The sequence below is a fragment of the Carassius auratus genome, chromosome 46, assembly GCF_003368295.1.
Source record: "Carassius auratus strain Wakin chromosome 46, ASM336829v1, whole genome shotgun sequence".
Lineage (NCBI taxonomy): Eukaryota > Metazoa > Chordata > Actinopteri > Cypriniformes > Cyprinidae > Carassius > Carassius auratus.
Window position 1 is genome coordinate 18160451 of NC_039288.1, and position 13898 is coordinate 18174348.

Here is a 13898-nt window from a genome sequence, read left to right on the forward strand (position 1 = left end):
ATCGGTTCATGTCTTGAGAAGACAAAAGCTGCAAGTTTGAAAGAAACACATCCATTATTAAGACGTTTTTAACTTCAGACAGTTTATTTTTTCTGGCCGAAATAGTCCATAATCCATAATAAATAGTAAAAAAATTAATGAATAAAAACATCTCTTGTTGTCTCTCACATCCAAATCCACCCACATATTTGTTTAGTGATGTTTTGGCTCGTAAACAGTGCTTGATTTGAGCAGATTTCTCTCCTGATTTAAATAAGATGACTTTTTCATTGGAGGAAATGATATTGTGGATAGAAGATTTGTATATTAGCCAGAAGCAGGGGTTAGAAAATGTCTTAATGTGTTTGTTTCACAGTTTTTGTCTTCTCAAGACATTAACAGATGGACAGATGGAGTCATGTAGATTTTTTTTTCAGCTGTTTTTGGACTCTCATTCTGACGGCACCCATTCACTGCAGAGCATCCACTGCTGAGCAAGTGATGCTCTGATGAAGAAACAAACTCATCTACATCTTGGATGCCCATTTTTAGCAAATGAATTTCTTGCTGGACCATTCCTCTGTTTTTAAAGTTTATTATTTAGTGGCTGTTAGCTTTGCTTAATTTAGTTTTTAAGCAGATTTCAGAATTTAAGTAATTTCATATTTTCAGATTTCATCACCGTTCAAGATTTAGCATGCAATAAAATCCTGCATCGACCTTTCAATAGAGGAACAACTCTTGTATTAATGCTTAGTTGTTGTTTTTTCTGTTCTCTCTCTTTTTCTCCCAGATGTTGAAGAACATCTCGTGGTATACGGAGCGTGTTCTGACGGAGATCTCTCTGGGTTCTCTGTTGATCCTGGTCGTGATTCGGACCATTCAGTTCAACATGACGAGGACCAGGGTGAGACCAGAACCTAAACACCCAGATGTTTAGCCGTGGGCACATGCACATTTATTATGTAACAGCGAGACTCACAGCAACCCGCTCATGAGTTTTACAAGATTGCTGAAGTTTTCATTTGTATCACTGAACAGAGCGGGTTTTTATATTCAAAGTAAAATGCAGTGATTTTATTCTGTTTTTCCCTGCGAGAAGAAACAACACAAATTATTTATGCATTGTTTTATTGATTTCCTCTGCTTTAGGATAAATACCTCCACACGAACTGCCTGGCTGCCCTAGCAAACATGTCAGCCCAGTTTCGTAACCTACACCAGTACGCCGCCCAACGAATTATAAGGTGAGTCAACCAACAACTGGCTAGTTGATTATTTAATATGTTACTATATTTTATTGTATATACAGAACTGGTTAAAATGTGGGGTCAGTAAGATTTTTGGTAAATAAATTAATATTTTATTCATCAAGGATGCATTAAATTGATCCTTATTATTATGATTTAATTTTTATTTTATTTTATTGTTTTGTTTATTTGATCAAATAAATGCAGCATTGGTGAGCATCGAGAATCTTAACGAGCCTAAACTTTTAAAATAATAAATAAAAATAATATGTAATGTATAATATTAAATTAATGCTTTACTTAATTATTAATAATTCTACATTAAAACAATAGTACTTAATATATAGTATTAACATTTTGTGTTAATTGTGATTGTATTTTTATAAGTAATTTTTAATACATAGTTTTATCATTTGTTATATAATAATATTTAACGGTAATAAGTAATATTACAAATATAAAATTAAAATGTTAGATTTTTTATTATTATAATATAGTAATATATAAGTAGTATTTTGTTGTTTGTTTGTTTTTTTTTGTCTGATTTGTTCTTAATTTGTTATTAATATTTTCTTATTTAATCTTTAATTGTATTTTTAACTGTAGTAATTTATTAATTTTAATCATTTATTATTATTATTATACATTTATTTATGCTTTTTATTTATTTTATTTTTTTATTTTTACATTTTAATAATTTACAGTAATGATTCTTGTAATACCTTCTGGCTCTTTTAGTTTTATTATTTAGAGTATTATTAATATCTCAGTATTATTTGTATTTTTGTATACTGAATTAAAATATTTCTTTCTAAAGCATTTTCAGTGCTTTTCTAATTTAACACAGTTATAACTTTAAATTGTCTTTTAATAATAACTTTATCTTTAATGATAATTAAATGTTAATTAATTGGGTCACAGTGTAATTCACACCCTGCTTTAAACTGCTTCAAACCTTAAACATCTGAGATTTAGATTCAGTCTTTTCTTTTCTGAGATCCATATGTTATATATATTGTGTGTGTGTGTGTGTGTGTGTGTGTGGCCGTGCTCCAGCATCACAGATGGGTTTATTTGCATCAGTCCAGAAACTGGATCTTGTTTGAGAACACAAAGGTGAACAACTGTTGGAGAACAAACAAGCGCTTTCTAACACTTCCATTTATCCAGCGGTGAACACAAACAGATCGCGTTTCATTGCATGATGTTTGTGATACACACACACACACACACTGAACTAAAGTGAATGAAATGTTTGTTGACTTTGGTAGCAAAACACCCCGGTCACCTCAGATGCACTGAAACTGAACCGGCCGGGCTGATTGGTTGGAAATTTGCAAGGCTTTTGTTCCCTGAATAATATGCACATTGTTTTATATAACATTAAAACATAGTGCCACATTGTAAACAGCATCGTAAAAAAAAGCACGTCCTCTGGCAGAATCAGTGGCTTTAGTTGAATCAAATCATGTGTTTTTGTACTTTTATTGTTTTGTCATTGTGAAATGCATGTTAATATGTTTATGTTTTGGCTTCTGTTGCCCAGATTTTGCCTCGATGTCATCTGGAGCAGAGAAAACGCAGAGTAGTTAAAAGAATGGTCCTTAACCTTTAAGTTTGGTTCTTTTCTGAGTCTTTTGACAAATTCGTTGAAAAGAACTGCTCAAAAGAGTCATTTGTGAATTAGAATAGTACTGTTCATTTGTTCTTCTGATTTTGATACTTGTTTCATTAACGATTCTTTTAGAACTTCAGAATGATTCAAAACAATAACATGCTATTGAGAGATTTTGATTTAAAGAACTGCACAAAAGAGTCATTTGTGAATCAGAATAGGATGTTCTGTGAGTTTGTTCTTCTGATTTTGATTCTGGTTTCTTAATGATTGCATTAACGATTCTTTACAGTACTTCAGACTGATTCAAATCAATAACATGCACTTGAGACAGATTTTAAATGAGTCTTTTGAGTTCTTTATTGAACTGCTCAAAAGAGTCATTTGTGAATCACAATAGGTTCTGATTTAGATTCTGGTTTCTTTATGTTTCCGTTATTTGTTTATTTATTTATTTAGTTAGTTTTTCATACTGTTTTAAACCAATGAAGTGTGAAATTGAGACTGATTTGTTTCTTTTCCGAATCTTTTGTCCAACTGCTCAAAGGAGTCATTTGTGAGTTAAGATTTATATTCTGGTTTCTTAATTATTTTATTCATTCTTTTAGTACTTGATACTGATTCAGAATGACATGAAATCATGACATTCAGACTGATCTGGTTCTTTTCAAGAACCAATTCAAGAACTGCTCAAAAGAGTAATTCGTGAATCAGACTAGGTTGTGCGGTTTGTTGTTCAGATTTTGATTCAAATGAGTCATTTATGAATTGAACTAGGTTCTTCTGTGAGTTTGTTCTGATTTAAATAGTTTTTATATATATATATATATATATATTTCCAATAATTATTCTTTAAGCACTTTAAACCGATTCAGATTGATACTTTTCAATTAAGAACTGCTTAAAGGAGTAATTTCTTAATTCACGATATTCAGTGTGTTCAGATTTCAGTTCTGGTTTTCTCAGTTGGTTCCATTAACGATTCTTTTAGTACTTTTATACATATTCAAACCTTTAACACATTATATATCAATTAGGGATGTACGATAATATTGGCACAACATCAGTATCGGCCGATAAAAGCTTAAAATGACCATCATCGGTATCGGCCGATATGAATATTTCTGCCGATGAGCCAAACCGATATTCTCCAAGTGAAATAATTGACCTTTTTTTCAGGTGTGAATGTCTTGTCTACATTTGTAAAATAATACATTTACAGTACAGAAGAGATACATGGATTTCTCTTCAGTAAAATTAAAGTTTAAATATATCAGGCAAAAATGTTTATATATATCGGTATCGATATCGCCATCGGCCAAAATTCGGCATATCGAATATCGGCCAAAATCCAATATCGTGCATCCCTAATATCGATAGTGGTTTAGTCTTTTGACAAATGCTTTAAAAAGACCTGTTCAAAAGAGTCATTTGTGAATTGAACTAGGTTGTTCTTTGAGTTTGTTTTTGTGATTTTTATGTTTCCCTTAATGATTCTTTCAGTAGTTCAGACAACAGTCTTAGTCTTTTCAGAGAATAAATGAAAACGATAAGTTAGCATGGCTGTGCGTGCCAAGTAATAGTTTTTGCTTGTGTGCGAGTAAGCAAAGGTCAGTGTTTATGGTGGCTAAATTGAATAATGATGCTATTTTCTCGATTTTATGTTCGGGAGGAGTTGCAGTTCTGCTACATGGGTTAATGTCAATCATCAGGGATTATTTCCTATGACCTTACATGCTTTAAAAGAAAACCAGACGCTCATGATGATGTAAATACCATGCTTGGTCGTCGGATTTGTGGTTTAAATTGCCTTTAGGTAATTTATTACAAAGAAAACATTTAGTATAGTGATATGGTAACACATTCTGTGATTTACTCTTTATAAAATGCATTATAAAGAAGTCCTAAATACATTAATTAGTTGTTTTAGTAGTATTTTGGTTCTGTTATAGTTCCTAAAACTTTTGTATTTTCCTTTTTTTTTTTTTTTTTTTTGTGAAGTGCTTTTATCACTTTAATTATTTTTTTATATTTTTATTTAATTTTTAATATTTATACTATTTTTTTTATATAATTTTTTTATTTTATATTTAATTTTCAATATTATATTACTATTTAGGTTTAATTTATTTTTATTTAATTTTTTTTTAAGTTCAGTAATAATTTTTTACCAGTTAATAATTACATTATTTTACATTTCTTATTTTTATTTAGTTAATATTTAGATTTTATTTAATCGCAGCTTTGTTTAAAAGAACAAAAGTGTTTGTAATAGCTTTGTTTTTAGTTAAGAATATTAACTCTGATTCACAAAAATTATTTAAATACACCTTGTAATCTGTTTTATCTTATAATATCCAAAAAGGATATAATATTTTAATGTATACTACTTTAAACAACAGCAAATTGCATGATACTCTTCAAAAGGAGATTTTTCAGAAAGAGATGTGCAAACAAATTATTCAATGCTTTACATTTATGTATTAAGTTTTCTTTTATATTTAATAATTTATTCTGTTCAATACATTCAGCCAAAAGGAAAATAAATATGATTTGGTTATTTTTAACATCTTTTTAATACAGTTTTTTGATATTATATATTGATTAGTTGTATTGTTTTTGAGGTGTTCTTGGTTATCAAATTGTGTTAAAGTAACTTTTATGTATAAAGTTTTATTGTAGAAGTTCGTGTCTGCTCACTGAAAGGTTGTTTTTAAAGTATGAAGACCTGTTTTGTTTCTAAAACGCACAAGTTGCCGATATTACCGCAGTCTGTTCCATTGAGAGCGGTTTTAAGGATATAATGTTTATGTGTTTCCTGTGGTGGGTGTCGATAGCACACAGCTGCTTCAGAAGTGAGGAAGAGCACTGTGTGTCTCTTTGAAGCCTCTGTGTTTGTAAAAGTTCGGTATTGAAAGAGTTTAATAGTTCCAGGCTGCCTGGAGGATTCTGCTTCCTGTGCGGACAGGAAGTATTTCGAGTTTTGAGGCCAGTTCTGCATTAGATGAGCTGGACGAGGACCACACAGATCATAGAAAGTGTGTGTGTGTGTGTGTGTGTGTGTGTCTCTGTGGTGGGATTTCTTGTTCATTGTGTGTCATGGGATGTTGATGCTGGAATGCATACGTTTCCCATAAAAGAGCAAAACCACAGGATGAGAAACACACACACACACACACACACACACACACACACACACACACACACACACACAGACCCTAAACTTTAGATTTTTCTTCTGCCAAAATGTCACTGCCTTTATAAGTTTGAATGTCTAAATAAATGATTACTCGACATTCAAAGTGTTTTTATAACAATAAAAAAAAAAAATATATATATATATATATATATATATATATATATATATATATATATATATATATATATATATATATATATATATATAATTTAGTAATTATATACAATTATTAAGAATTGTTTCATAATATTATTTAACTATTAGGGTTGTTTCACTTAGTATCACTTAGTTTCTATTATATTTTAGCAATGTTTTTGAATGTTTTTATTTTAATATATTCTGTTCTCATTTTAATTTTAGTTAAAAATTCGGTAACTAATTTTGTCATTTGTTTATTTAATTTTTTTAATTTTTTAATTCTTGTTATTTCAAGAAACGAAAATGTTTTTATGGTTTTAATCATATTAATTATATTTTAAATACACAATTATTTATTTATTTTATTTATTTATCATACTTCTGCTTTATAGAATCCATTTAATTTGAATATTTTTGTAGTTTTTTTTTCCTTCGTGTAGAAATTTTATGTGGACTTTGTGTGAAAAGATTAGACTGACTACTAGTTAATACATAACTCTGTTATTGCAGTGCAAAATATATATTTCCTCTCTTTTTTTCCCCCTTTGATTTGGGGGTATAATATAGCCTCTGACGTGTTCTTGACAGGTTTCATGAGATTATTGCACCATGCTGCGTATTGAACCTAAAGTCTGTTCAGTCTGTGTGTCTTTGGCTGTTTTTTACAGATGTTCTCTGTGAAAACAACAGTCACACACACACACACACACACACCTGATCAGATAGTCCTGCTATTCTGTCAACGGCATGATAATGCCCAACTACTCTCAGAGAAACACGCACTTGCATATATTAACAGCAGCAGTGTTTGTGTGTGTGTGTGTGTGTGAAAACCCCAGGTGCACTGAAGCACCCCTTGGGATGAGACAGACAGGCTATTTTTAGCTCTGAGTGGCTTTAAGAGTTGACAAAGTGCAGTCGTGTCCCATTAGCACAGTGACGCCACCTGCTCCAGACAGACAGACACACACCAAATGAAGCGCTTCAGTTGGCCGTGAACAGACAGAAGTGTGTGTGTGTGTGTGTGTGTGTGTGTGTGTGTGTCAGACAGATCAAACCCGGAGCAGACGGACAGATCGTTCTGTGTGTGTGCCAGCGGGCATTTAATGTGCTCTGACTCTCTCAGTAGGTCACAGTGACACGGCATCTCATACAAACACACTCCGAGCGCCACTGTCTGCCCTTCTCAACCCTAAAATAAATACAGATCAATCTAGAATCCTGAGCAACGTCACAGAATAAGCATCGAGGGATGTTTGAGGTTCATGGCCTGCTTGTTAGCTGGAGAGGAAAGGGTTAATAATGAGACCAGAGCGGGATCATAATATTTATGTTCTGATTTGTTTTCCTGTTTGCTAAGTCAAGCAGCGCTGTTACCGTTTCATATGCTTTAAACTTCAGTGTCTGCGCATTAATGGTTCCTCGAATCCTGTGTTTTTGTGGGTTTGTGTTTTTGCGCTTTAAAGAAACAACCTGGCATCATGAGATTTATGTACAACGGTTATTGTCATGAACTAAAACCATTAAAGAAAGAGATCTCTAGATTTGTATAATTATATAAATAACTTGAATTCAGAATTTTTCATTTGTTTAGTTTGTTGAAGCACTAAAAAACTAAAACTAACTAGTAAGTTATACTATTATAGTATAAAACTATATTATTAAATATAAAAAATATGTATGACAAACACAATTTTAATTTAGCTTTAGTTTGAGTTATTTTAGGATTTTAACTTGATGCCAATTCAACATTTCTAATTTGCGTTCAATTTGTTTAAGGTTAAAGTTTTTATATAATATTTAGGCTTTGTTTAATTTAAGCTTAATTTCAGGTAATTAAACCGTTTTTTCTATTGTTTCGGTTTTAGTTTGAATTAACAATAACAAAAGCTGGGTAGTTACTCTAATTTGACACAAACTATAATGAACTTTTTTTTTTTTCTTCATGAGGCAGAATTTTTTAGCAATCAAGAGTGATAATCCATGACTGAAATTAATGCTGCAGCTATATATGTATGTATGTATGTATGTACGTATGTATGTATTCATACACACACACACACACACACACACACACACACACACACATGCATGCATGCGCACACACACACACATACACACGCATGCAGGCATCCATGGATACATGTATACATAAATACACACACACACATTAATAAAAATAAAAAATATATATATATTTTAAGTGTGTGTGTGTGTGTGTGTATGTTTATATGTAAACATACTATAAAAATATAATTTTTCTTATTTTTTTGTATGTATGTGTTTATATATATATATATATATATATATATATATATATATATATATATATATATATATGCATGCGTGTGTGTGTGTGTGTGTAAATTACATTTTATTTTTTATTTTTACTCTGATATAATATAAATGTATTTTAAATATTTATATATTTTTCACATCATCAAACTATAAATGCTTTTTTTTTTACTGGACACTTACTATATTGTTCCTTTGTTTGACGTGATTACTGTTGCACACTATTTTAAATACTGCTTTTTGCTACTTTTAAACACACAGTATGCTGTTGGTAGTATCTTTAAAATATACCTTAATATAATACCTTAACAGTCCGATAATATAATGGGTCTGGAATTACTTTATAGAATATTTACTTCACTTTCATACCTCATCTCTACTAATTGTAATACAGTAGTATGCAATTCCAGAAGTACTCAAGGGGGTGTGTGTGTGTGTGTGTGTGTGTGTGTGTGTGTGTGTGTGTTCTCTGAAAGCGTCATACAATTAGAGCTCAAAGCATGTGCCGACCTTTAGTGATCGATGAGGTCATCAGTATGAGACGCATAAATCCTTCCCATCATGCCTGCTGCTCTCCGTCACCCCACTTTCTTAGACTCAAACACTCTCACTCTCACACACACACACACACACACTCAGGCAAGAGAGAAGGATTTGAAGGTCACCACAGTAAGGGAACTCATTACCCACGATTCATGTTTAATTCTGCCTTTAGCACACAAAGCCTCTGATTGGCTCGTCTCGGCCTGCTATTATCACACACTTACTAGGTGGAAACCAGGTCATAAAGGTGTTAATGTGGGGATATGTATGCATGTGAGTATGATTTGTGACTTACAGCGTGAACATCTAGAAAGCTGCCTACCCATACAGCATCTGACATCCCAGAATGCACTGCAACAAGCTCAGTAGGAAAGTAGTGCTTGTATTTCCTGTGTCCATATAAAATTAAAATAATAAAAAATTACACTGAAAACATAAAAACTAAAAGCTAGTTAAAAAAATGAATATATACTATAATACTAAAATAACTCTGGTTACAATAGTTTGGTGTGAGATTGTTGCGAAGCACTAATTAGCATTAAAATGCATAGCACAGAAATATTTAGTTAAAAGTTTTAATTAACTACACAATTTTTTGTTTGATAAACAGTTTTTCATTTTTAGTATTGAATGAAATGCAAGTATATTTATATATTTGTCTTGATTTGTCTGCCATCTTTCTCTGAGCTCAGCACAATGCATTGTGGAACGATGCTGCCTTTGAATTTTGGTCAGAATGAGGTCTTTTAGCATATCTATGAAGAGTCATAGCATTAGCAGCGTCGTCTGTGATGCCTTTGAATGCATTTTCTCTGCTCTGAGTCTTGGTCTTGTATCCAGGTGTGCAGATTATGATCTTCTACATCTGAAAATCTGCTGGGCAAAACAAACACAGCAGTGCTGCGACAGCGTCACTCATTATCGTGACATGCTGTTTTGATTTCTTGCTGATACTGTGACGGACGAGACAAATATAATCTCAAGAAATGATTTCAAGCTAGACTTTGTGTTTCTAACGCTCTCTTGCGCTCTCTCTCTCTCTCTCTCTCTCTCTCTCTCTCTCTCTCAGTTTGTTTGCTCTGCTGTCAAAGAAGCACAATAAAGTTCTGGAGCAGGCGACCCAGTCCTTGCATGGCCCTCTGGGAGCAGACGACAGGAGCGTTCTGCCCGACTATGTGAGTCAATCCCTTTATTCCCACATCACATCTTTTAGTGATATTCATAAATGAGATTCAAAAAGTAACACTCAAAATTCGTCCTGTGAAAACCATTTTGAAATCGGACAATGCAATAACATGGAAATGATACTTTAAATCCTTTTAGCAGTCTCCTCCCCCTTAGGAGGCGTGTCAAGTGTCATATTACCATATCATGTCATACTGCTTTTTTTTTTTTTGAAGCAGATGCATTTAAAAACCTAGCTTTTATTTGTATTCAAATGAAAAAAAAAACAATGCATTTGCTTGTAAATGTTAAAATGCAAAAAAAAAAGTAATTTATACACACACACACACACACACACACACATATATATACATACACACATATACATACAAAAAAATAAGAATTTGTTTATATTTTACGTGTATACATATATATATATACAAACACTTGAAAAAAATTATATATATATATATATATATATATATATATATATATATATATATATATATATTATTATTTTTTTTTTTTTTTTTTTTTTTATATGTGTGTGTATTTATGTTATGCATGCATCCATGAATGCCTGCGTGTGCATGTGTGTGTGTGTGTGAGAGAATATAATTGTTTTTTTTTTCTCTTTTTTTTAGAAATGATAAAAGTAATTGAATTATTGCTATTAATTTCCAATGGATTAATTAATAAATTCAGGATTTATATAATACTTTACTATGTACTACTGTACACCTAAAGTACTTTAGAATCATATGAGGGGTTAATAATAATGCCACCACAAGCATCTGAATAAAAGTAGTTATTTAAATGAGTATTATAGTATTTAAATTAGTTGTATTAAGTATGATTCATTTAAAAAAGATATATGAAAATGTAAATAGTTGTATATATATATATATTCCTTTTATTAAATGTTTTAAATAAGGAGCAGATGGGCTCCTTCAGAGAAGGGTGAGTGTAAAGCTTGCTTTGGCCTCGGCTTGTGAGCGGATCTTCAGATGTTAATACCAGGTGTAAACCACCTTTTTGTTAGTGCTTCATCTCCGTAAAGACATGGCTGTGTGTGTGTGTGTGTGTGTGTGTGTGTGTGTCTCCAGACAGCAGACAGTCCTTCTGGCTAGACATAAAGACACAGAGTAGACATAAAAGAGGGGCGGGGCTTGGATGAAGGTGGGAGGAGCTGTTTCTGGAGGTCGTTTATGTCTGTAGGTTTGACCCTAGAGGGCAACAGCCAACCTGCTCTGATGCCCCCTAGAGAGGGAGTGGGGTGTCTGGGACAATAGGGATGTAAATGATGTGTGTGTGTTTACTACACACACACACACACACACACACACACACACACACAGCCTGAGGCCGGAGCCTTGCAGATGTCTGCTGTCCTGATTAAGCCCCACACCCCTGCTTGGACAGAGAAAATAAAGTGATTAAATAGCTGTGCAGCGTGAGAATTAGTATTGGTACGTTAAATTAAATGCACAAAAAGTGTCATTACTGCACTTTTTATTTTTTTTGTCTTTTGAGTTGTTGTTGTTGTTGTTGTTGTTGTGGAAGCAGACATTGCCAATGTTCCCAGAACTGCCTTTTCTTCAGTAGAAAGACATGATTGGGCTCCGGCTCTGTGCTTTTCTGTCTGTTTCTCAGAGTTTTATGGGAAGGATGTAGCACCAGTTTAGACTACATTTGATTTTTGCAGTCCTTTCCTTTGTCATATCTCATAAGACAAACATCATTGGCGCACACACTGTTATTGTCTGCTGTCACTGTTATCTTCATGGGATTTCCTTCACTCTCTGAGAACAGATGCTGATGTGTGTCTGTACATACACCGCTTTTATAACATCCTATGAAATGGATATGGCCAGCTTTGGATGAGCTGTTCTCGAAAGTGTAAAGCGGTTGAAATGCACACCTTTTGGACCACACATCAGCTCTAGATTAATTCAGTATTTATGGAAAATATTAATTAATATAAGTTATTAGCTGTGATTGTTATGAAGAGAGATTTCCACGCACTTATAAACCCAAGTGACATCATTTCTGTGCACCGCATATTTAATGATGTGTGTGAGATGTGTTTGCACAAAAGTGTGTGTGTGTGTGTGTGTGTGTGTTTAATGAATCTCAGTGTTAATTAGAATTGCAGCACATATGTGGCGTCTCATAGATGCCCCGCGGTTTCCATCAGCACCGGGATGTTATTTCAGTATAATTAAGATACTATCATAATTTGTATTAATATTTTGAATTAGTGTTTATTTTTATATTTTCTGTTTTAATAAAAAAAATTAAGTTTTAGTAATTTTGTTGTTTTTGTCATTTTAAAAGAAAAAAAGTCTGTTGTTTTTAATTATTTTTATTTCAGTTTTAGTTATTTTGATACATGAAATTAAACTCAATGAAAATGAGAAATGCTGGTAACTAGCTGAAAAATATTTTTTTATTTCAAGTTAAAATGGAAAATGTGAAATGTTGCCCTGGCAATTAGCAGAAAAAAAAAAAAAAATATATATATATATATATATATATATACTTATTTTCAGTTTGTTTATTTTATTTCAAGTAACAAAACGTTTTGTATTAATGATGTTTATTTTTTATTTTTAAATATTTATATTTTTAATAGGTTTCTATTTTAATTTTAGTTTAAGTTTAATATTTTTGTTGATCATGAGGGATCTTGCGATGGCCACTAGCTGAATTTTTATTAGTTTAATTTCAAATTAATTTAATTTAAGCAAAATATTTTTTTTAATGGTTTTAGTTATGCGTGTAACTCTACTGACTCTGATTTCTACAAATAAAGAAAAGCGGGCGAGCTGGTGCTGCTCTCTGTGCTGTGATTATGGGATGTCTCCGTGTCTTAATGCAGGTCAGAATTTACTCTCTCCCTAAAGACACAGACTTTCTCCTCTCCTCTTCCTCTGTGGTGTTATTCTCCATCTGTCCCCTCAGGATTGTGTGATGCTTGTCTCGCTCTTTTAATCGTCGCAGCAGCAGCTGGAGTGTTTTCGGACGGCTGTTTTCAGGAACACAGATTGGTTCTCGTCCTCACAAAGCCGATGTGTAATCCAGCTGATCATATGATGTCAAACAGGGCAGTTCAAATCAGACGAGCCGTGTCCAAATCTTTTACAAAGCTTTGTTTCTGCAGAGCGTCTGATTCACCTCGAAGATGAATCTGCATTTGTTCTGTGACTTACCTGACTGTTGCCATGCCGACCGTTCATGTTTCTCTCTGCGTCTTCCTCTCGCCCTGACCTCTGACCTCTGACCTCTGCTTGAGAGTGTAAGGGCTTGTTACCATGGAGAGCAGAGTTTGCCTCTTTCTGGCTTAGACAGTATTGACATCACAGTCATTAGCTGCTCATTAGACCACACACACACACACACACACACACACACACACACGCGCACACACTGGCGCTCATGCACGTATGCACACAGACATCTCTCTCACTGGATGACTAATGACTGTCTGGAACTGGATGCTAGTGCACTTCCTGTTCCTTTCTGTCTGTTTCTCATGATTTCTATTTCTAAACCATCTTTCTCTGCAGGGCTATTTTAGCAGCAGTGAGAAAGTATTAGTTTTTGTTAATATTTTTTTTTTTTTTTTTTTTTATAGTATTACATTTTGATTTTGATTTTGATTTAAATAAAGTTTTTTGTAATTTTGTAATTTCTTTTTAATATACCTATATCG

At 32.7% G+C, this 13898-nt stretch overlaps 1 protein-coding gene across 1 annotated transcript in view; it reads left to right on the forward strand.

Annotated features, from left to right (window-relative positions):
* The window catches only part of LOC113064452 (dymeclin-like), a 53840-nt gene that overhangs the window by 24078 nt on the left and 15864 nt on the right, over nucleotides 1–13898 (forward strand). Inside the window, exons 12-14 of the mRNA XM_026235309.1 lie at nucleotides 773–886; nucleotides 1132–1226; nucleotides 10089–10194. Coding sequence (XP_026091094.1) covers nucleotides 773–886; nucleotides 1132–1226; nucleotides 10089–10194 — 315 coding nt within the window. The remainder of the gene's footprint in view (nucleotides 1–772; nucleotides 887–1131; nucleotides 1227–10088; nucleotides 10195–13898) is intronic.